Source organism: Schistocerca serialis, chromosome 3, assembly GCF_023864345.2.
Source record: "Schistocerca serialis cubense isolate TAMUIC-IGC-003099 chromosome 3, iqSchSeri2.2, whole genome shotgun sequence".
Lineage (NCBI taxonomy): Eukaryota > Metazoa > Arthropoda > Insecta > Orthoptera > Acrididae > Schistocerca > Schistocerca serialis.
The window spans coordinates 393,881,112-393,905,655 of record NC_064640.1 but is presented as its reverse complement, the minus strand read 5'-3'; the positions used below and the strand labels follow the sequence as shown (position 1 = coordinate 393,905,655).

General features: G+C 41.6%; 1 protein-coding gene across 1 annotated transcript in view; it reads right to left on the bottom strand.

Annotated features, from left to right (window-relative positions):
• The window catches only part of LOC126470885 (sterile alpha motif domain-containing protein 1-like), a 70,886-nt gene that overhangs the window by 3,821 nt on the left and 42,521 nt on the right, over window positions 1-24,544 (bottom strand). Inside the window, exon 3 of the mRNA XM_050098909.1 lies at window positions 3,247-3,390. Within this exon, the coding sequence (XP_049954866.1) occupies window positions 3,247-3,390 (144 nt within the window). The remainder of the gene's footprint in view (window positions 1-3,246; window positions 3,391-24,544) is intronic.

Sequence of the window (24,544 nt, the reverse complement as noted above, 5' to 3'; positions counted from 1 at the left end):
CGCTGCAGTCCAAAATCGCGTGACTGCTACGGTCGCAGGTTCGAATCCGGCCTCGGGCGTGGATGTGAGTGATGTCCTTAGGTTAGTTAGGTTTAAGTAGTTCTACGTTCTAGGGGACTGATGACCTCAGATGTTAAGTCCCATAGTGCTCAGAGCCATTTGAACCATTTTTTGTGTGAACAAGGACCCTGTCGGTTTGGAACACAGTACCACCATTTGCGAACAAATATTGCACCGTGACATGGACATGGACAGCCAAAGTGGTCACATAAGCCTTGGAAGTAATGTGACCTTGAAGAGTAACCATGGATCCCGTGGAATACCACGATAAAAAATGTTCAAATGTGTGTGAAATCTTATGGGACTTAACTGCCAAGGTCATCAGTCCCTAAGCTTACACACTACTTAACCGAAATTATCCTAAGAACAAACACACACACACCCATGCCCGAAGGAGGACTCGAACCTCCGCCGGGACCAGCCGCACAGTCCATGACTGCAGCGCCTAAGACCGCTCGGCTATTCCCACGCGGCAATACCACGATATGCTTGCCCAAATCGTCACCAAACCCACCCTCCCCCCCTCCCCCCTCCCCCCCCCCCATTTTCTCTGTTGGCAACAGGTAGTTCTGGACGGCGTACGCCAAACGTAAATTCGGCAAGAAGTTGGAAACAGTGCGAAACAAGGCTCACCCGACCAAAAAACTTTCTTCCGTTGTTCCATACTCCACGTTTTATGGTGTCAGAACCACGTTTTACTGTTAGAGGCATTTGCATAACTGATGTATGGTTTTGGAAATCCAGCTCACCCTTCAATTCGCAGTTACCCGTTTATGGAGCCTCCGTTCGTGTTGTTTTGGTGCTGACACGGTTCCCGAGTGCGACATTCAGTTCTGCAGTGACTTTGGAAGCTTTCGTTCTCTCATTTTTCGTTGCAATTCTCTTGAATGACCGTCTCTCACTATCACTCAACACACATTTTCGTCCACTTTGTGATTTAGCGGATGAGGTTTTCCGCTTTCCTTGTATGCGATATAAATGCTCGATATGTTGCCTCTTGAAACTCCAAACACCTCGGCTCCCTCAGAAGAACCGCTACACAAGCACCAACAGTTTGCCTATGTTCGAATTCACTTAACGTGAACGTAAGCATTCACAACTACACAGAACGCTGTTATGGCGACGACTGACTCTTGCAATGTATTGAGGGCACTGCAGAGGTACCATTTGTGCTCAAATACAATAGTGTCACCTGCAGGCTTGGTTAGCATCTGCATCTACGTCCAAACATGCATTTCTCGCGGTGTTTCTATATTTTTGTCCAATCCATATATTTGCTACATTTTCTTAGCTGAGCGGCCAGTATTCACTGTACAAGAAACACTGACGGAAACTGAAGGTATTACCTCATGGACACCTTGTCTGAACGCTACCAAACTGATACTACAGTAGTGAAGCCTGACATTGTCAGGGAGTAGACGTAATGTAATTTATGAAATAAAAAAACTAATTAAAAAATTTAATGCTTAGATCGTAATTTTTCACCTCAATAAATTGAAGCACAATAACTAGTTTCAATTGCTCTCTAGAACCATCTTCAGATCTTCCACGTCGTAACTAATGCAACTGGCCATTCGACTTTCTTAATACCGACTTCTTGCGAGATTATGGTTTAAAACCTGGGTCGCTCACGATATTTGTAACTACATAATGTCATAGTCTTGTTGGTCCACAGTACGAATGCATGCAACTGCATGATTACAGTTAATGACGACAGTTTTACTGTGTATTCACTGGTTTTTACTGTTTGGATGATCTGATGGTTGTAGGAAGCAACGGAAACTAACTTTCGTGCTTTAATCGTTTAGGGAAAATCCCCAGTTGCGGTCTAGGAATTAAAAAATCTTTAAATTTTTTTTTTTCGTAAATATAATACTACAGTATTTCCATCCCCATGGGGTATGTTGAAGAAAATTTCGTCCCTTCCCTCCAGTATACAAAAGAGCCATTCCTACAGATGAATAATGGTATGGTTATATGACGGCTGTTTGCTTTGTCTAACGGTACCGAAACTTTTCAGCTGGAGGTCGCAACACAGCATGCTCAACGGACGTACACGTGCGACATATCTCCTTCTTTCGGTCTCTGAGAAAGGTCGCGTCACTGCCATTTGGGACAAGGGACCATCATAACGACAGATTGCTCAAACAGCAGGCTATAGCCCAATGACTCTGGATAAACAGACGGATGACAAAAGCTAAAGTCCAACCAGAGGTCACAGGGAAAGTGTCACCACGATCCACCAGAGGCGTGTTGTTAGATTGTTAATGGGAGCTTCGATCAGCATGTGGATATCACGGATACTACGCGAACTCAAATGGGAATCACTGGCGGGAATAAGACCTACTTTTCGCGAAGCTCTTTAGAAGAAGTTTAGGGAACCGGCATTTACAACAGACTGAAGGCCTAGATACATTTCGCCTAACGACCACAAAGACAAGAGGAATCAGGGCTCGTACGAAAGTATATAAATAGTCATTTCTCCCTCCCTCAATTGACGAACGGAGCAGGAAAGGGAATGATTAGTAGTAGTACAAATGCTCGATATGATTGCTTTCGGAGTGCGTATATTGGTTAAGACGTAGATGTAGTTCAGGTTGCCGGAAGATGGGTTGAGGGCTAGAGTTTCCTTGTGTCTTTTACCTTTGACACCGTACCATCAATAACTGAGACTTGCCAGAGTCAACTGTAACACTGAGTAGCATTCTTTGCTGTCCAGCAATGACTGTCGCTTCTGTTTATAGCCACCAGATAGTCCCCAACGCGCCCGTAGATGATCTGGTGAAAAGTTGCAGGTGTGGTGTGGGAGATATCGGATATGATAACAGGACTGGTAAACTTTATGTTGTAGGGATGATACCTTCAGCTGTATTTACAGGTCGTATTTTATTTACATTCGATTTCGGTGTTACATTACATAACAGCTATGTTTCCCTATGATACGAGATTGAAAGCTACGGTAAATGAACAATGGAGGCTGAATGCTTTCCAATATGTGTCAAAAATGTTATACCATTTTCCAATGGGTTAATGCAAGGTCCCACACCGCAGTTCTCACAAGGCATGCTTTGAGGAATGAGCGGATTCTTGAGTGGCCTGCCCGGTCCGCTTACGCATGTCTGGATAACCACGTTCCTCGGAAAGAGGTCAGGATGGGCCAGGTTGATGGGAGAGAAGTCTGCTCACCGGCTTATCGTGCAGGCGTGCGCCAGAGTGCGCCCCAGCGGACTGGACCCGCTGCGCCCACAACAGCAGCTCGTGGAGCTGGTCTGGGTTGGTGGGCCGCAGCGACGCCGCGGCCAGCGCCACCACGCTCCCCAGCAACAAAACCTGCAACACACACTATCTTAGCTCCTCCTCTCAGCTACAAATTTAAGGCCTGAAGTGCTCGCCTCCATCTAGTGTTAAGCTGCACACTCAATAACTCTTGTCAATAATCATTTTGAATATGCTGTGTGATATAGGCCTACGTATTTTTGGTTGTAAGATCAAAACGAACCGTTAAAGTTGTGGTATCTCGTAAGATTCTAGATATATTTAAAATCATGTTTTTTTTTTCATTTCCGGTCGATTTTATTTCATTTCATTATCCAGTGTGGTCCATTGATAGTGACCGGGCCAAATATCTCACGAAATAAGCGTCAAACGAAAAAACTACAAAGAACGAAACTTGTCTAGCTTGAAGTGGAAACCAGATGGCGCTATGGTTGGCCCGCTAGATGGCGCTGTCACAGGTCAAACGGATATCAACTGCGTTTTTTTAAATAGGAGCCCCCATTTTTTATTACATATTCGTGTAGTACGTAAAGAAATATGAATGTTTTAGTTGGACCACTTTTTTCGCTTTGTGGTAGATGGCGCTGTAATAGTCACAAACGTATAAGTACGTGGTATCACGTACCATTCCGCCAGTGCGGACGGTATTTGCTTCGTGACACATTACCCATGTTAAAATGGACCGTTTACCAACTGCGGAAAAGGTCGATATCGTGTTGATGTATGGCTATTGTGATCAAAATGCCCGTGTGCTATGTATGCTGCTCGGTATCCTGGACGACATCATCCAAGTGTCCGAACCGTTCGCCGGATAGTTACGTAATTTAAGGAAACAGGAAGTGTTCAGCCACATGTGAAACGTCAACCACGACCTGTAACAAATGATGATGCCCAAGTAGGTGTTTTAGCTGCTATCGCGGCTAATCCGCACATCAGTAGCAGACTAATTGCGCGAGAATCGGAAATCTCTAAAACGTCGGAGTTGAGAATGCTTAATCAACATCGATTGCACCCGTACCATATTTCTATGCACCAGAAATTGCATGGCGACGACTTTGAACGTCGTGTATAGTTCTGCCACTGGGCACAAGAGAAATTACGGGACGATGACAGATTTTTTGCACGCGTTCTATTTAGCGACGAAGCGTCATTCACCAACAGCGGTAAAGTAAACCGGCATAATATGCACTGTTGGGCAACGGAAAAACCACGATGGCTGCGACAAGTGGAACATCAGCGACCTTGGCGGGTTAATGTATGGTGCGGTATTATGGGAGGAAGGATAATTGGCCCCCATTCTATCGATGGCGATGTAAATGGGGCAATGTATGCTGATCTCCTATGTAATGTTCTACCGATGTTACTACAAGATGTTTCACTGCATGACAGAATGGCGGTGTACTTCCAACATGATGGATGTCCGGCACATAGCTCGCGTGCGGTTGAAACGGTATTCAATAGCATATTTCATGACAGTTGGATTGGTCGTCGAAGCACCATACCGTGGCCCGCACGTTCACCGGATCTGTCGTCCCCGGATTTCTTTCTGTGGGGAAAGTTGAAGGATATTTGCTATCGTGATCCACCGACAACGCCTAACAACATGCATCAGCGCATTGTCAATGCATGTGCGAACATTACGGAAGGCGAAGTACTCGCTGTTGAGAGGAATGTCGCTACACGTATTGCCAAATGCATTGAGGTTGACGAACATCATTTTGAGCATTTATTGCATTAATGTGGTATTTACAGGTAATCACGCTGTAACAGGATGCGTTCTCAGAAATGATAAGTTCGGTACATGTATCACATTGGAACAACCGAAATAAAATGTTCAAACGTACCTACGTTTTGAATTTTAATTTTAAAAACCTACCTGTTACCAACTGTTCGTCTATAATTGTGAGCCATATGTTTGTGGCTATTACAGCGCCATCTATCACAAAGCGGAAAAAGTGGGCCGGCCGCGGTGGTCTAGCGGTTCTAGGCGCGCAGTCCGGAACCGCGCGACTGCTACGGTCGCAGGTTCGAATCCTGCCTCGGGCATGGATGTGTGTGATGTCCTTAGGTTAGTTAGGTTTAAGTAGTTCTAAGTCTAGGGGACTGTTGCCCTCAGATGTTAAGTCCCATAGTGCTCAGAGCCATTTGAACCATTCGAAAAAAGTAGTCCAACTAAAACATTCATATTTCTTTACGTACTACACGAATATGTAATAAAAATGGGGGTTCCTATTTTAAAAAAACGCAGTTGATATCCGTTTGACCTACGGCAGCGCCATCTAGCGGGCCAACCATAGCGCCATCTGGTTTCCCCCTTCAAGCTAGACAAGTTTCATTTGTAGTTTTTCCGTTTGACGCTTATTTCGTGAGATATTTGGCCCGGTCATGATCAATGGACCACCCTGTATATTTGATATGTAAAAAGTGTCAGTATTAAGTTACTTTTTTGCGTTACCTAGTGCCGGTTTGCGTGTACGCACAGATGTAAATGGTTTTATCCAAGATCTGGATGTTCAGCATAACGCTCAACACTGGCAACTGTTTATCTGCTGCATGTAAAAGCATCTTAGAAGCGACATTTTTGTGTAATGGTAACAAACTTCCATCATTACCTTTCGGTCGTTTAGTGGATAAGAAGGCCATCAAGTATAAAGCTCGTGAGTGTATGATTTTTCTGTGATTTAAAAGTTACTGCACTGATTACAGTTTTACAGCTGGCCGTGGTGGCCGAGCGGTTCTAGGCGCTTCAGTCTGGAACCGCGCGACCGCTACGGTCGCAGGTTAGAATTCTGCCTCGGGCATGGATGTGTGTGATGTCCTTAGGTTGGTTACGTTTAAGTCGTTCTGAGTTCTAGGGGACTGATGACCTCAGAAGTTAAGTCCCATAGTGCTCAGAGCAATTTGAACCACTTTGAACAGTTTTACAGACCAGTTTCACAAAAAGATGTTTTTTTTTCGGACACCTGACACCTCTAAAACCAGAATGTCAAGAAATGGCTTAGGAGACATACCCATGTTACAGGAAATGAAACGTTAAGAACACACCATTACTTTTAAGAACAATTACTTTTGTCCATTAAAGTTATACAGCCTCCGCTTCACATTAGATTAGGCCAGATGAAGAATTCTGAACAAAAAAACTTTGATAAATCATGTGAAAGGAGTTTTTCCTAGGGTAGCGAAGCCTACTTGGAAGAAGATGTTTTTATGCGGCCACAAACAGAAAATATGTCATCGATGAGACTGTCGATGCAAAACTTGCGAATCTCAATTTGCATGTTGCAACTTCTTTCAAAGCAATTTTTCATGAATTTTTGTGCAACAAAAGAGAAGGGAATTATGTTTCCATAGCAATTGTACTGTTGCACAAACACAAAAAAGTGTTGTAGACTGTCACAACAATACGCTTTTTTATTCGTAGTTTAATTTTTTCCTGTGAAATATGGTGGCGGTTACCGATATGAGTGAACGTTTCCACCAATATACTTTTACCATGGAAGCTGGAACCCTCAATGATGAACGATTATACGTTGTTTACGGAAACTGATGAGAAATCTTACAAAACAGAAGCATCATCATCCAATATTTCCAGTTATGATTACTGTTTTGATCGTAATGTGATTTATCTTATAATATAATTGTTTTGGTGTTTTATGTAAATGTTTGGACAAATTTCGAGTCATGTACTTCATACTTTTGTTTCATTGATGTTCATCGCGTTTATACATCATAATTTGGTTTTACTAATGTTCATGTCGTGTCTGATATGAAAGCGATACAATTTTTATTGTTATATTGTGTTTCAGAAATGTAGCGTGATGGAAAAATTTGTCTGCTCTTCTGAAATCCTCGTCCCAAAATTACTTAAATACGATAGTTAGAAACCAGATGCAGAAGCAAAATTTCAGTTCGTTGACCAGTATAATTACTTGGATTTGTGTCGCTGTGCCTTTTGGGTATGAAATTTGCGATGTAAATTTACAACAAATTTCGCTTATTATTCCAGAAACCATTGTTATTGTTCAGATTATATGTATTCTGGCCAACTTTAGTTGCTGGGTTGTTCTGAAATACCCACGCATCACTGCAACTGCTACCTTGTATCCATTACCTACATCTATACTTGGCGAATCACTGTTAAATGCTGAATTGAGAGTACTTTTCTATTGTGTACCTTGCCTTTTGCCCGCGGCTTTTCACCTGTGCACGTATCTCCTCCTCCTCTCCCCTCTGCCCATCTCGTTATCCCTCTCTCTCTCTCTGACCGTCCCTTCCTTCCTCCCATCTCTCTGTCCATACCCTTCTCTTTCTATCAGCACAATCTATCCTGCTACACTCTTACAAGCTTTTCAGACTGTTTTTGACTACCCTATGTATACTGTACACTACCCTTTTCTCTGCGACTTCGCTCATGTACTCGTTTGACACATATATCGCCGGCCGGAGTGGCCGTCTGGTTCTAGGCGCTACAGTCTGGAACCGGGCGACCGCTACGATCGCAGGTTCGAATCCTGCCACGGGCATGGATGTGTGTGATGTCCTTAGGTCAGGTAGGTTTAATTAGTTCTAAGTTCTAGGCGACTGATGACCTCAGAAGTTAAGTCGCATAGTGCTCAGAGCCATTTGAACCATTTGAACACATATATCGCACTCGTTTCCTCCTCCCCCCTGTGTGTCCATCCCTTCAGATCCCTTCTCTCTGTCCACCTCATCCTTCCACGTCTGTCTGTTCATCTCCTTCTTCCAACTCTCTCTGTCTTTCCATTTCCTTCTCCCATCTCTCTATGTCGTCTTCGTTTCCCATCTGCCTCCCCACCTCCTCTCTATCTGTCCATCTCCTCCTCACTTTCCTCTGTCCTCCTCGACCTCCCCTCTTCCTCACCATCCATCCCCTCACCCCTCTTCTCAGATGGGCCCATCAGGAAATTTAGCCCCTGCAAGACAGGCCAATACTACTCGCACAACATGTCTTCTCGCCTCCCTTTCTGTCCATATCCTCCTGTCTCTGTCCATCCCCTCCAGGCCCCCCCTCTCCCTATCCATCCCCCCTCCTCTACCCTCTACATATCTGCTCCTTTAAACACTCTCATATAAGCTTTCTTTCCGTTCCATTCACAGATTAAGAAGGAAAAAACTGTGTGTATGCCTTTGTGAGAGCTGAAATTGCTTGACATTTCTTAGGATGCACGTTCTTTGAACTGCAACAGTAAAAGGAGTTTGATGACCATTTCTGCATGGCTGTCGTGCTATCTAACCGAACCCATAACGAAACACGCTTCTCTTATTTGGACATCCTCTACCTCTTCTATTAATCCTAGCTGGTAAGGACCCAAAACTGATGAGCAATACTCAAGACTCTGTGGAAAAAATGTGGCCATTCCACTCTAGGTCGCTCCAGCTGGTAACTCCTAGGTATTTTACGTTCGTTGCTGTTTACAGTGATTTTTCGCCAATTGTGTAATCAAACAGTAATAGGTGCCTTCCGCTTACTCATGTCCAATACGTTACATTTATTTGCGTTGGCCGTTAACAGCATCTCCCCACACCAGTTATCGATCCTCCACAGATCTTTCTTTATTTTGCCATTTTTCTGACGTTGTAATCTCCTTATACACAACAGCATCACCTGCGAACAGCCTCTCGGAGCTAGGTAGGTATCTCTGATTGAATTCCTCGGAAGTTTATTTTAATGCACAAAACGTAAAGGCCATGATTACTACACAATTTTAACGCGATACATTTCCTAACAACGGTATGGGGATCTACTCTAAAAGAAGTAACATGACAAAGATCGGCCTTAGTCTTTGTGTATGGTGTTCCCAAAAGTCTTGTACACTCAATGCTGTACCGAGTGAGTGTGTGATAGTCCCCCACCAAGGGCGCACGCACAGATGGGACGCAAAAACTGACAAAGAATAAAAAAGAAAAAGAAAGTTGGTTTAAGAATTGACCGGAATAGATATACGAGTTGTTCTAGTCCTTGTGTTTCTGTCAACTTCCTAGGAGAAGAAGGCTTTCGCTCTGTTTATGCACACAGCAGTCACAGTGAACTGTTTCAGCAAGAGTGCTCGAGTACGGAACAAAGAATAATTAGTGAAATTGAAAACAGATATCAATTATTTCACCTGAATTTAAGTTCCTGTCAGGAAAGTTATAGATTGAAAGATGTGTATCTTATCGTGAAAAGTGTTTAGCTGATTTTGGTGTGAAATATAGCAGAGATATTCATACAGCATAACTACTTAATGATATAGTTGCTTTCAAGTTCCAGGTGAAAGCAGATTTCCATTTAGACATTCTGAAGGTTTTTTAAAGAATGGGTTAAGAGATGCTTGTCCGAACATTAAAATAGTTTTGAGGACAGTCAGTGACTAAAGCATCTTGTGAATGCAAAAATGGTTCAAATGCCTCTGAGCACTATGGGACTCAACATCTGAGGTCATCAGTCCCCTAGAACTAAGAACTACTTAAACCTAACTAACCTAAGGACATCACACATATCCACGCCCGAGGCAGGATTCGAACTTGCGACCGTAGCAGTCACGCGGTTCCGGACTGAAGTGCCTAGAACCGCACGGCCACAGCAGCCGGCTCTTGTGAACGCAGTTTCAGCAAATCACAGATGGTAAAAAAACTACGAAATGTCGAATATGTGTGAAAGCACACGGCCAAATTCTGCTACTTTGTCGATAAAATACAATGCAGCTGCTGAACGGTACATCAGTGGCACGATCAATGCGTTCGAAATTCGTAAGGTAGCAGGGGTTAGATGGCAGGGAAAGAAAGGTTACTTACGATGTGCGTTCAATAAGTAATGTAACATTTTTTCTAGGCCAATTTCGGACGAAAAAATGCGGAAGTTGTTGTGGGACTTCGTAGAATATTCACACTTCAGTCCCTATTGTTTCATGAAGTTTGGACAGGTGGCGACGCTATACGTAACATTCAAAATGGTGTCTGTAATGAAAGTCCGTTCCAAGAGGAGCGTTGTCATTGAATTTCTTTTGGCGGAAAACCATAGCAGCGCAGATATTCGCAGGACCTTGCAGAATCATTGCGGAGACCTGGCAGTGAACAAAAGCACGGCAAGTCGTTGGGCAAGGCGTCTGTCATCATCGCAACAAGGTCGCGCAAATCTCTACGATCTCTCGCGTGCCGGCCGGCCGCCCACAGACTCCTGCAATGTTGGAACATCCGGACACTCTCATTCGAGCTGATCGACGGATCACAATCAAACACCTCGCTACACAAGTGGACCTCCCTGTTAATAGTGCTGACACACTCATCCATCAGTTGGGGTGGCCGCTGGGTTCCTGCCCACCTAACAGTAGGCCATAAAGAGCAACGAAGGACCATCTGTCCGGAATTGCTTGCGCGCTACGAGGCTGATCGTGACAGCTTTTTGTCGAACCTCGTCACAGGCGATGAAACATGGGTTCATCACTTCGAACCGGAAACAAAATGACAATCCATGGAGTGGCGACACACCACCTCTTCTCCGAGGAAGAAGTTGAAAGCCACACTCTGAGCCAGCAAAGTCATGGAGACGGTCTTCTGCGATTCTGAAAGGGTAGTCAGTTTGATGTCCTCCCTCATAATGCAACGATCAACTCTAAAGTGTATTATGCTACCTTCAGGAAACTGAAGGAACGTCTTCAGCGTGTTCGTCGTCACTAAAATGTAAATGAACTTCTCCTTTTCCATAACTCACATAACTTCATTTGACTGTTCTTCCTCAACCACCCTACTGCCCGGATTTCTCGCCTTCGGACTTCCGTCTCTCTGGCCCAAAGAAGGATGCACTCCGAGGGAAGCAGTACGTCTCTCTGGCCCAAAGAAGGATGCACTCCGAGGGAAGCAGTACGTGGATGACGGGGAGGTTAGGGGTGATGCAGCCACAAGTTGTCTTCGACGTCGACCAGTAGAGCTGCACCATGCGGACATACAGGCCCTCCCAGTGAGATGGTGTAAGGCCGTCACACTGAACGGATATTATTTTGAAAAATAGGATTTTGTACCAAAACAGTAGGTAATAATATGGTGTACTGGAATACTGAATAAAACCAACCAGCTTAGAGAAAAAAAATGTGTTGCATTAGGTATTGAATGCCCCTCGCACAACTTGTACAGAAACCAGACCGTATATACAAAAATCGAAGTGCATAAAAGGAAAGCAATAGTTAAGAAGGGAATGAGACGACGTTGTAGCCTATACCCGATGTTATTTAACGAGGACTATGAGCACGTAATAAAGTAAACCAAAGAAAAAATTGGAAAAGGTATTAATGATCAGGAAGAATAATAAAAAATTTTGATATTTGCCAAAGACATTGTAATTCTGACAGAAAAAGTAAAAAACTTCGAGGAGCAATTGAACGGAATGAACAGTGTCTTGAAAGGAGGATACAAGACGAACACTGACAAAAGCAAAATAAGAGTAATGGTCTGTAGTTGAATTAAATCAGGCGATGATGAGACAATTAGATTAGGAAATGAGACACTAAAAGTGGTAATTGATTTTTCTTCTTGGGAAGGTAGACAACTGATGATGACCGAAGTAGACAAGATATAAAATGCAGACTGACAATGGCAAGCAACAAATTTCTCAAGAAGATGGGAAATTTTTAGCATCTAATATAAATTTAAGTGTCAGGAATTCTTTTTAACGTATTTGTGCGGTTTTTATTAATCTTACTTCCACGGAAGTGAAATGTGGACGATACTCGGTTCGGACGGGAAGAGGTAGAAACGTTTTAAATATGGTGCTACGGAATAATGCTGAGGACTGGATGGGTAGACCGTGTAACTAATGAAGAGGTAATGAATAGAACTGGGGAGAAAATAAATTAGTTGTGCAGTGTGAGACATCAATTAATCATCAGTTCAAAATTGAAGGGAAGCGTGGTGGTGAAAATTGTAGGAGGAGACCATGAGATGAATACAGTAAGCAGTTTCAGAAAGTTATAGGTCGCAGTAGTTATTCGGAGATAATGAGGCCTGCACAGGACAGACTGGCATGAAGAGCTGCATCAACCCAGTCTCTCTACAGAAGCTCACAAACCCAATCTTCCTTCCTTTAATAACAACAACTAAGAAATATTTTTCAACATTTTTTCATTTTTATTAATCTTACTTCCAAAATTATAATATTGGGGTTCAAATCACATTGGTGCGGTTATGTGTTTCGTTCCCTAGTCTAGTTAGCCAAACATGATCTCCAGAGGTAGGCGGCCTGCTCGTGCAGTTTAATGCTCAGCGCGCTATCTTACGAGGATGAGAGATGAGGCAGATTAATGTCTGATGAGCGACTATTAGCCTGGCTCACTGCTCAGCCCGTGTGTGCTTTAGTCCATGTTTTCCATGTGCCTACAAGATGACTGCGGGTAAACACTGTATATTATACTTACTGGTCGCTTCTGTGTAATCAATACGTCCATTGTAACTGATAAATTACCTCAGAAAATTATTCCACAAGACATTATTGAATGAAAAATACAAAATATGTTAGGCGCTTGATTCGCTTGTTCCCAAAGCCAGAAATTATACGAAGAGCAGAGGTAGCTGAATGTAATTATTTGAGTAGGTCAGTAATATGCTTCTTCCAGTTCAAGTTTTCATGAGTATGAACAACCAAAAAAAATTAGAACATTCTAGCCTTTTTATTGACTCCTGTTCATGTGCTACATCAATTGTTCGTGTAACTTTATATGTTTTACAGAACTGAAAAGAGTATTCTCTTTTTTTCAAAATTTAGTGAGAGACCACTTTCGCAGAATCACTTAATAATCACTTAATAATTCTTTGAAAAATATCATTAACAATTTCTTCTATCGCTTCTTTTCTAATAGGATTTTTGTAACACTAGTATCATCTACAGAAGAACAATTCTGCTTGATGAATATTGAGTGGAAGTTCAGTCACAAATATAACGAATAGGATTTGACCGAAAATTTAGGCCTTTGGGAGTCCTTTGACTGTTTCTCCGCAGTCATTAAAAGTTTCTTTCCTTCCACCGTTGTTTGAATTATGCAGGACAACGTTTTGGAAATCAGTTCTATCTATGTTTCTAAATCCGTCAGTTCCATTAAACTTACGTTTTTGTAAGAGAAATTGTGCTCAGAGAGAATGATTGTTAGCCAGCCACCTTGCGACCTTTAATCTGCATTCATGGTCGTTTCACGAAATATATGAAAGAAGATGCAATATATTAGTTGACTTCTAGGAACGTACGCTCGCAGAACATTAACAGTAAAGCTCCCCTTGATGCAGAACACCTCTCTTGCAGTGCCTGTAGCAGGACTTCGCTGAGCATCTGCGTGACGTTTTCGAGCTTTCTAAATGAACCTGTCACGGAGCGCTCCGCTGTTGTTCGGATTTTCTCCGTTTCCTCTATCAAACCCGTCTGCTGTGGATCCCAGACTGACGAGCAACATTCAAGTATTGGTTGATGGGCTGCATTTCCTGAGTATACTTCCAATGATTCTAATTCTGGAATCTGCTTCAATTTTATTGGGATTTCTGTCTATGTATTCGTAGCGCGTTACATTTGTTTACGTTGAGAGCCAATTGCACTACCTGCACCAAGCTTCGATCCTCTGCAGGTCTTCCACGATTTCGCTACAATTTTTATTAATACAACTTCTCTGAATACAACAACATCATCTTCGAAAAGCCTCGTAGTATTTCCTACGTTATCTATTAGGTCATTTATGTTTATATTTCTTTCTTTCGAAGACTGACTTTTAAAAATAGGGATAAATATTATCTTAAGAAAAACTCTTCACATTAATCATCAAAAAATTGTTGTGAAGTATTGAATACTCTTCAATACAGTAGGATTTACCCAAGAAAAAGTTGTTTGATTTAATCTTAAATTCCAGCGCATACAAGAAATTTAATATGCTCAGGCAGACTGGAGAATACATGTATACCCTTATATATATGACTCCTTTAAGAGTTTGTACAGACTTTTTGGTTCTAGAGGTATATCCATGCTTTCACTACTTTTTTTGAGAAAATAAAAATATTGATGACAAGGCGCTTGTCAAAATAGCAAGCTTCTTGAATAATTTTCTGCGGGATGTTCTAGAACGAAATTATGAAAACACGCTTCTTTTTTATGGAAATCATATGCCTGTAATTTGAGATCCCCGAAGAAGTTCCATAACTTATTATTGAATGGAGATGCACACAATAAATTTGTTTCTTCAAGTTAAAATATTTTACAACAATACTATGCGTACTGAAAATGCTGCTGAACCAAGGCGCTTCATTAATTCTAAGAGGTGTGTTTTTTATTTAAGATTATACTTTATCTGTACTCACAAAAACCTAGCACTGTCTACTTTTTATATTTTATTGTTTGAGAAGCCTATTATTATAGCTTGTGGAGTTCTGTGAGAAGTACCGATTTCTACGTATTGAGCATTGTAAAAGTTTCATAACAATACGTTTTCCTTCGAAAATGTGTTGATATTTTTAAATATTTCATTATCTACCATTTCAGAAAGTTAGTTAACACTAGTTTTATTAATAGACTTATCATTTGCGGAAATGACCGAATTAGGATCTTCTGATAATGCAAATGAAAGATCATTTACGTATCTCAGAAAAAAAAAACAGAGGACCCGAAATAAAACTCTACGCCACACCACACCTGCTAGCTTAAAATACTGCTGTAGCTATTGGTATATGCTCGACATGGAATCGGCACTTTCTCCCTCCTGTCATACAGTAAGATAAAAACCACGAACCTTCTATATTGTTTGTTCCGTAGTATTTTAACTTTTGCGTGAGAAAATCTTGGTTATCACAATCGAAAGCCTTACTTACAGATAGTGGTACTATGACAATTATATTTATGTGAGTAGATGTGCACCATACGAAGGAACGATCGAGTACTGGACCACGAAATAAAGAGTGGAGGATTAGAGTTTAACGTCCCGTAGGCAGTTAGGTGATTAGAGACGGAGCAAAAGCTCGGATTCCGAAAGGATGGGGAAGGAAACTGACCGTGCCATTTTAAAGAAACCATCCTGGTATTTCCTTGGAGTGATTTGTGGAAATCATGGAAAACCTAAATCTGGATGGCCGGACAGGAAGTTGAACCGCCGTCCTCCCAAATGCGAGTCCAGTGTGCTAACGGCTGCGTCACCTCGCTCGGCTTGGACCACTCAATGTGATCAAAGCACATGACGACCATCCTGTTCACATGAAAACCTAAGCCAACAACGTTGGCCCAACACGAGGGTACTGCCAGAGTTGTGCGTGTGGCAGCGTCGGCATTTCGTTGTCTGCTGTGACCTTAGCTGGCGGCCCGGAGTCCACCGCGTCTACTTCCCTTTTCTAGACGCAAAGTGTCTGACTTCTACTGGGGACGTGAACGCCATCCCTGGATACCTGATTGGTAAAAGTGTAGTGTATTCGCAATAGTTCCTCTTCATCCTGTCTTACGGACTCTACCATGATGACCGCATTTTGGCAACCTGGACTGAGTGGCATAGATGACAAACGATAAATGTAGAGATTTAGGTCACAACTGGATAAAACATGCGATCTCGACTAGTAAAGTGAACCTAACTTGGAGTTCTTTTGTTATACCAAACTGAGCTTTTGTAGTACTTCGTGTCTAACATGAATACGAAAGATTATAACTGCATTTCTCACTTTACAAAGGCATAACATTAATATCCAAATTTTTAGGATACTGACAAATGGAGGAATAAATAGGTGGCGTATAACGAATCGGTTCATGTGAAAATATTAGTTAAAAAGGTCTCATCTTTGGTGTACCATATTTTAACCGGCCAATGAACGTAATACGTAATTTAAATTGTCTGAGCAGCTAGTCACCTTACAAAATGTGGTGTGCATACTGTAAGACCTTCAGTACACATACCATCAGATTATTTGACTTGTCACTCTAACGAAGTAGGCGAGTGTCAGCAATATGTCTCGTGGTCTTATCGTGGCGTGTTTACCTTCTGCCATTAGGTCAGACGATAGAAATGCCACTTGCACGCTTAGAGTAGCAGATTGACGGTAACCAACTTTAAACAGAACTTTATTAATTTTCACACACATTTATTAAAATAATAACAAGCATAAAAATTACTTAACTTGGTTCTGGATGCTATTTACAATTGACAATCTGAAGTTCCTTTGGTATTGGTACGTTAATATTATTCTATTATCTTTATGGCTATGTACAGGAATATGGTAATCTTATTAGGCGCAGACTGAAACTTGACTATAGACTGGTACAGACAAATGTAGAAATCTTACAGACTGTTGCACACAAATGCAGACCGACTAATCGGAGGTCTGTACACTCATTATAATACCTTGTGCGTTCATGTATCACTGCGCGAGTGTGATCCACGAGGAGAAAAGGTTCTACGTTAGCAGCAATCTCGTTGGCTGCGCTACATATTAATACACGGATCGGCGGAAGCAGAATTTGGTCCGTCTCTATGGCAGCGCCATCTCTTAGTGCGGAGATGGACGAGTGCTGCGCCTGCGCTGTTGTGCTTAGTGGGGCGCGCTCTACTGGGAGAGTTGTGTACGTGCTGACTACGCAGAACTATGTACACAACACAAAATATTTCCCCACTTTTTTACTTTCGTCCCTCTAAAACGATGGTACGTTTATTTAACCCAACAAGTATGTTACAAATTACAGTGGGATAGCTACTTCGAAGGTCACGGTGTGGTGAAAAGGGCGCCAATTTTGTCCTTTGGGTAGAGGTATGTGAGGATTCCCGACAGCCTGGTGCCAAGGGTACGGTGCACACTATGCGTCCGCTACTTTCGGCAATTGTCGGAGGTGCTTGCCCTTGGCTTGTGCATTGCAACAGTAGAGGTAGCTCGTTCAGGGCAGCCTCGCTTGCACTGGTATCCTGAGGCAGGCGGTGGTAGAGTAACTATCTATCGCTGGCGCCTTTGTCCCGCATTTTGCGCGGGGTTGGCGTGGTTAAATCGGATTTGGCATGTTAATGTGAAAGGGTGGCCGGATGCCCTTCCGGCCGCCACCCCGCGGTGGGAGAGTAACTCAACGGATAAATTTCAATGGCGAAGGTTTAAAGCGGCCACTGTCTCGCTATTAAAAGATCCGTTGAGAAATCACTCTTAGTCCGTCTCGATTGGTGCCACCGCGCTAACGTGTGAGCAATTTCTCAATGTGGTGAGACAGTCTCGTCACTACTTGCTTCACTGCGTACTCTGGTTAGGCACTAGATAAATCACTGCTTGGGGTGACCAAGCTGTGGCACACCAATGTGTTCTTTATTTTCAGTTCATCGCTCTCATCGCCAAAGGTATCTATAAAATCCTTTTATATTTCATGTCCTTATAAATACGGCTTTTATAGTGTAGAGTAACGGGGTAAGGATGAAGTTAATCTATCTCTTGCAAATCACGGCAAATAGTAAAGCCACTATCACCGAAATTACAGGACAACAGCCCCTGCTGCAATTAGGCAAAGAAGTCCGAATTACTTTTATAAGGGACAAATGATATTTATTGCCGTGTGGAATAACTTAACAGCACAAAAATCCACTTAGAAGCCTATTCCTCCTCCAGGTTCGAACGTCTCCTTTCCTCCTCATATCTGCGTCACCGTATGTTCCGGCGTGTCTCAAATACAGATTCCAACCATTGTGTACAACGCGTTTTGGCATATGACAGTCAAACATGGACTTTCAATGCGGAAGCCGTTCAACTATTGTTAGTTGCTAAGCAGACAACAGAGAGAGGCATGTTAGGATTACTAGAAAACACAGACAGTAGCAGGTGTACTGGAAGAGGTAATTGTGACAGTAATGAATGTTAATCGGATCTGGGATGCAGCCGGGCGACTGAGTGTGAGATGGAAAAGGGAAGTTCTTTGCTGTATTCCAAGAGATAGGAAACGACCGTGGCTACGACATAATAGAAGGTGGGTAGATGGTATTAGAAAACATTTAGCATTCATGTTGTTTCTTCATGTTTTCATGACTCATCTACTCATCTTATGTTGCGTCGTAGACTCGGTATTCGTCAAACCGTACCAAAGGAAGAAAGAAAATTAGGGTTTAACGTCCTCTCACAAATGATATCATTTGAGATTGAGAATATGCTCAGTATGGCAAGGATGGGGAAGGAAATCAGTTGCGCTCTTTTAGAAGGAACAATCCCATGACTCGCCTTAAGATATTTCGGAAAAACACGGGAAACCTAAATCATAAAGGCCGGATGGGGATATGAACCCCTCTACGTACAGAGTGTTTATAAACTGGTATCCTTTCATGTAGGGATGCGTTCCTGACACCAAAATAATACAAAAAGTCCGCATGACCATGGGCCGGGAAATTCTTCGTTACGGAGCTAGTGGTCCTGCATGCATTTTCACCTACTTTTTACTTACTTCTTTACAGATGGTAGTGGCATTTTTTAGATTTGTTTGATTGTCTTTTCTCTTTTGTGCTATTTTCAAAGTAACTTCCATCACTTTATAAAGCTATGTATTCAGTGCGCGGAATGAGTAAGCACAACGTGTATTGCCTTGCATGTGGGAATGCGGTAACAGCACGCTAGATTTATTCAGAAATGTACACTGGGAGGCGGTTACCTTGCGTAAAAACGTTTGACGTTTCCACCAACACTTACAAGAGACACATTTTAGCGGAGAGTTTATTTCTGTCAAAACATGTTGTAGCAGTAAGCTGTGTGCATGTATTTCTTAGCATTTACCCTATTCACTGACGAGGCTGGCTTTGCTCGTGGTGACATCTTCAATAATTAGAAGAATCGCATCTGGGCGTATGGGAACCTCAAGTACGACATGATAAACATCAACAGTGAATCAGCATCAACGTGTGGGATGGATTCATTAATGATTATCGTCCCTGTTCCTTCCCATAGCGTCCTATTGGACAAACATCCCTAATGTTTCTCAGAAATGAGGTGCCACATGTACTTGATAATGTACCTCTAGACGTCATCCAACGACTGCGGTTTCAGTACGATAGTGCTCCATCTCACTATAATAGTTCTCCCGTTTCTCAATAACCAGTGTCCGAATAGATGGACTGGTCAAGTGGATCCATTGCATGGACTGTCCAATAACCAGATTTGAATCCAATGGATTTTTAGGTCTGGGAATATTTCTAATTTTTGGTTTATTTAACTCCTGTACCAGATATCGAAGCTCTGAGGGAGCATATACAAAATAGATTTAATCAAATACGACGCACTCCAGGAATTTTCAACAGAGAATGGGAAAACATGGAACGCAGGCTCCGGGCATTCATCAATTCATTGCAATTTTTGTAAATTTACGTTGTTAATGTATCATAAAACTCATGCAACTCCCTAAAATGTTCAAATGTGTGTGAAATCTAATGGGACTTAACTGCTAAGGTCATCAGTCCCTCAGCTTACACATTACTTAACCTAAATTATGCTAAGACAAACACAAACACCCATGCCCGAGGGAGGACTCGAACCTCCGCCGGGACCAGCCGCACAGTCCATGACTGCAGCGCCTTAGCCCGCTCGGCTAATCCCGCGCGGCTGCAACTCCCTAACGAAGGGTTTTCGTACCTGTGATGACATGATAAACATCCTGTATTACGTCTTTAGAAATCGTGAAGAAACAGGTATGATAGTAAAAACACACAGATAGGCATTATATCCTCCAGCCGTGCATTTGTAATGACAATTTGCTATGTCAGTTGGCGAACTTCATGTAGCCCGTTGTTCAATTGTCTCGGAACTTTCACTATACCTTTTGGCTGTTAGTTATGTAGTGACTCATTCCATGATCAACTAGCTTTGGCTTACATGGTCCCACAGAATCTGAAGAACTAAAATTGGAATTACAACAAAGAGTAAATGTAGTTGGAGATGCAGAGAGATTTACAACACAGCGAGAAGTGGTTCCACACGCTCAATACGAGTGGATGTAGCCAGTGTCGCCGCGCCAGTGACCTACATCGGTGGTATAAAAAATGTGAGCGTTTCAGTTCTGTATAAACAGGGGCTCAGAAAAGAAAATTACTTAAGGCCTTCATAATTAAGTGTAACACATTCACTAAGAAATAGCCGTGACACTGTAGCCTTCACTGGTATCCACGGAGATAAACAAGTGTGTCGGAGAGCTAGAGTGCGGTAGGCGGCAGCGGCTGGGCCGTTGCCAGCGCAACTGTTCTCGCCGTTGCCAAGACCACTTAATGAAGTGTATCAGAAAACAATCTCGCGTATCCTACCTGCTGGGAATTTCGACCCACACCTGAGACTTATGACACATTTTTGTGTTGCGTAGCAGCGATTTCACCAATAGCCAGGCGTCTCCGTTTTCGTGTCATGGGCTACAGGCCACAGCTGACTTTAAGGAATGCAGCAGCTACGTAACTGCTTTCAGCTGTCTCCAGCCGTCCTTACGTAATGGACTCATACAAATCTGTTTTCTGCGGTGCTCATCAGAGGAAACGAAGACACGTGTAGGCGAAGAACGAACCGAGCACAGAAACGTTCTATCATTATTTAAGGGGCTGAAAATACAAGTGGAACAAGTGACATTTTGCAAGAAAATGATCTAAGCGCATATTCGTTAAGTTAAAGTGTGTATAGCTTCAGACTAAAAGATGTACAGGCAACTTCTACTATAGTTCTGCATTTTCGAAAGTATTGCAATAGCCTGATGTGTTTGCTTTTAAGATCGCATACAGCAATGTTTAATGCTTGTTTAAATAGACCTGTTTTAAAGTAGTGGATGTACATCCTGAAGCAAAATCAGCAAACTGACACCATTGATCACAAGTTCCTTGAACCTGGTCGTACGTAAACGGAATGCGATAATTGAAACAAACACTTGAAATATGTATTTGTTTCTCCGAGACAGGATGGAAGCAGTGAAAAACGTAAGCCTAAAGCTTACCGTAGTGGCAATAAAAACAGAAAACTTTCTTTCAATTAAACCCATGACTGTCACAGCAAGGCAAAGTTGCTGACGACACTTAAGGAAAGAAAATAAGACAGACTAATGTTATTAGGATCTCAATTAGCAAAGAAGATCCTCTAAAAATGCAGTTCAAGTATTCACGAAAGCGTGCTCTTGAGTTTCTTGAAATGGATTTTAGGAGGCTGTAGCCTTTACATCAAGATAAGTACGAAATAAAATTTTAGAAGTGGAAAAATATTCAGGAAATAACGAACTACATCCCTCCAATTTATCGTGAGTTCTGTAACAATATATTCCATTCTCAGACTTCAGTTAGCCTGGGTGAAAGATGAGGAAGTGGAAAAAGAAAGTACGAGGTCAAAGATGAGGACAAAGAAGGCTGAAAAATGCACAACACAGTCTTCAAGGCATACCACAGAAAGAAATGATTTTGATTCTATATTAAGGTAGAGACTGTGAGGGGATTATAGACAGTGACAATGAATAATCCCTCGTACATGTTGGAACCACACCAACATTGATATTTTTATTTTACTTGATATTTATCTGTCGTCTCTCAGCTTGTTGTATTAAGTTTGCATTAATTATGCACACATTTATCTTTCATAGCGATAATGTATTGTACTAAGTGTATCCTGTGTGTTGTATCAAAAAATCCTCAGAATAAAGCAAAGAAAGTGTTTTTGCACTTGTATCCGATTTACTCTAAAAAGTTTTAAGGTGCAATGGGTATATGTATTTTTAATATATTATAAAAATAAATGCACAAGTACTACAGTCTTGAGCCATATCTATAGCTTTACACCGATTAACTGACCATTATAAAAAAATTATCTGATGGTTCGACAGTAACTTACATAATCCATAAACAACCAACTAAGTTTGGCAGTGATTTACTCACAAGGGGAGGCCACGACGTTGGGATCATGGATTTAGTTCAGACTTTGTACACTAGTAAAGTGCACTACTGTGGCAATTCCGAGAAAATCACAAGAGAAGTTATACGCGCCTATTATGTGTCAAGGGTCTGGCTATAAGAAGGCATTCTGATCAAGTGGTTAGGGGTTGCGCATTGGGGGAAGGGCAGGCATAGGGTGTCGGTTCGAATCCTGCTAACACGTATTTTTTAATCTATATTTTTTTCATCACTGGACACATTATTTAATTTTCATGGCATCGAAGAGGTAATATAATGAAGAAGAAAAACCACGTGCATTTTCATGAAGTTGTAGCGAAGTTCATGTTATTTGTCTGTCTATTTACTACTTTTAATTAAACTGTCAAGGACGAGGGACAGGCTTGGTAAGCTCAAGTCAAACCTCTATAAATAATGATGCGAATGACGTTATTCAGTAATAAAGTAAGTCACAATGGGCCAGATCACAAGAGCAATGTACAATTCCTCGCCGGGTATGCACTCGGTACCACACATTGCAGGATGGTATTTGTCATACAGACACGGAAAGCATAAATTGAAATGCATTTTTCCCGCATTTACAGGGAATGTTCAGAGCTTCTAAGGTAAAACACACCTCGTCGACATTTTGAAAAATTTCACTTCTTCCGATAGTATAGATTAAAAATTACGCTTGAGCGAGAGTCGAACCGTAGCCTCAGACATGTTCGTCTCTTGAGTTCGAACACTGATCACTTGACCATAATGAACGCAACCGATCGGTTCCTACTCACAGATATATAATCCACATAATAGACGCGTAAAACTCTTCTCGAGATTTTCTCGAAATTGCCAGAGTAGTACGCCTTATTACTTGCACATTATATTGTTTTAATGGCCTACTAAAGGTCAACAAAATTTGAAGTAAATCTGTGATTCCAACATTGACCTCCCCTTGTCAGTTTGCTTGTAGTCTCAACCCCTCATTTAGTGCATGGCGATGGTGGCTGAGCTCCATGGCTGTGGTTTAAATTGTCAGCTACATTTCGAATGCTACAGCTGCCAATTCACCTACGTACTTTTCCTTGGTTGCTTCTTCAGTATTGATCGTTCGCCGTAAATGTACTGTTTCTTACGTCATTTACGATGTGGTAAATATTGCTTCCGGCACATTGAAACAATTCGCTAAAATTCAGAGCAACAAGTAAACAGTACATCTTCGTCGAAGATATTAAAACTGAAGAAGCACCCGAGAAAACGTACGTAGAGGGAACAGTAGCATTCAAACTGCAGCCGACATAAAAGTAATAATGACGAATATTTAACTGTATTGCGTCAATTGAGGAAGGATGAAACCCCAATATGTGCTTTGTCACACGTAAAATTGTAAAAAAATATAGCCAGTTACTATATTCTTTTAGGTAAAACAAACATTTCTTGAAAGATGTTATTTAGTCTTACTACTTATGGAAGATATATATTGATACTTAAATCGTAAACGGGGAAATTTAAAAAAGTTTAACTTGCGAGTTCAAGACTCGCTGAGGAACAAGTAGGTTTTAGGAAAGGATGTTTGACGCAATACTTCTTTTCCACAGATTATCGAAAAAAGCAACCCAGGGAGAGTTCATTCAAGAAACCAAGCTCTCAAGGACTTAAAGAAAGCCTTCAACCATTTCATAACATAAAAAGTGTTCAAGGGGATATCCTCTGTTCCTCACTTTATCAGTCAAAACTATTTATGAAAATATAATTACACTATTAATCTTCATTTGAAACTAACGAAGCCAATTAATTACTCCTCAGCACTGAATTACTTACACATGGAAACACACGAATTTAACAGTATCCGCACCGAATTAAATATGAAAATATCTATGCAGGAAAAAAAACAATGTTGAGACAAAAGTTATTTTCTAGCAAAAATGGTTGTTAACAATAAAGTGCTACAGCTTGTGAGACATTTTAATTGCCTTGCTTATAACATTTCCTGTGATTGCTACTGGGACATACGATATATGGTCAACAAGTTTAAAATTCGTCAAAATTATGGAACCATTTTAACCATCGTAGGCTATTAGTTTTATAGCTTTAATGCACCGTGCATGTAAATTACATTACTGGAAAGTTTCAGCCTTAAGCCGTTTTCAGATGTCTGCAATATAATACTAAAAGTACAGTCAATAGGTTAGATACGTTAGTGCTCAACATTATGCTTCCGTATAACAATTGTTGTTTAAATTACTTGCATCATGTTTGTGATGTGTGTGTTACATTCAAAAATTTTGTGTCTTGTTCTGTTTGGACAGACACTTGTTCCCACATACATAAGTCGAATGTTCCAAATATAGTCTTGCGGGTATCAATTAGTT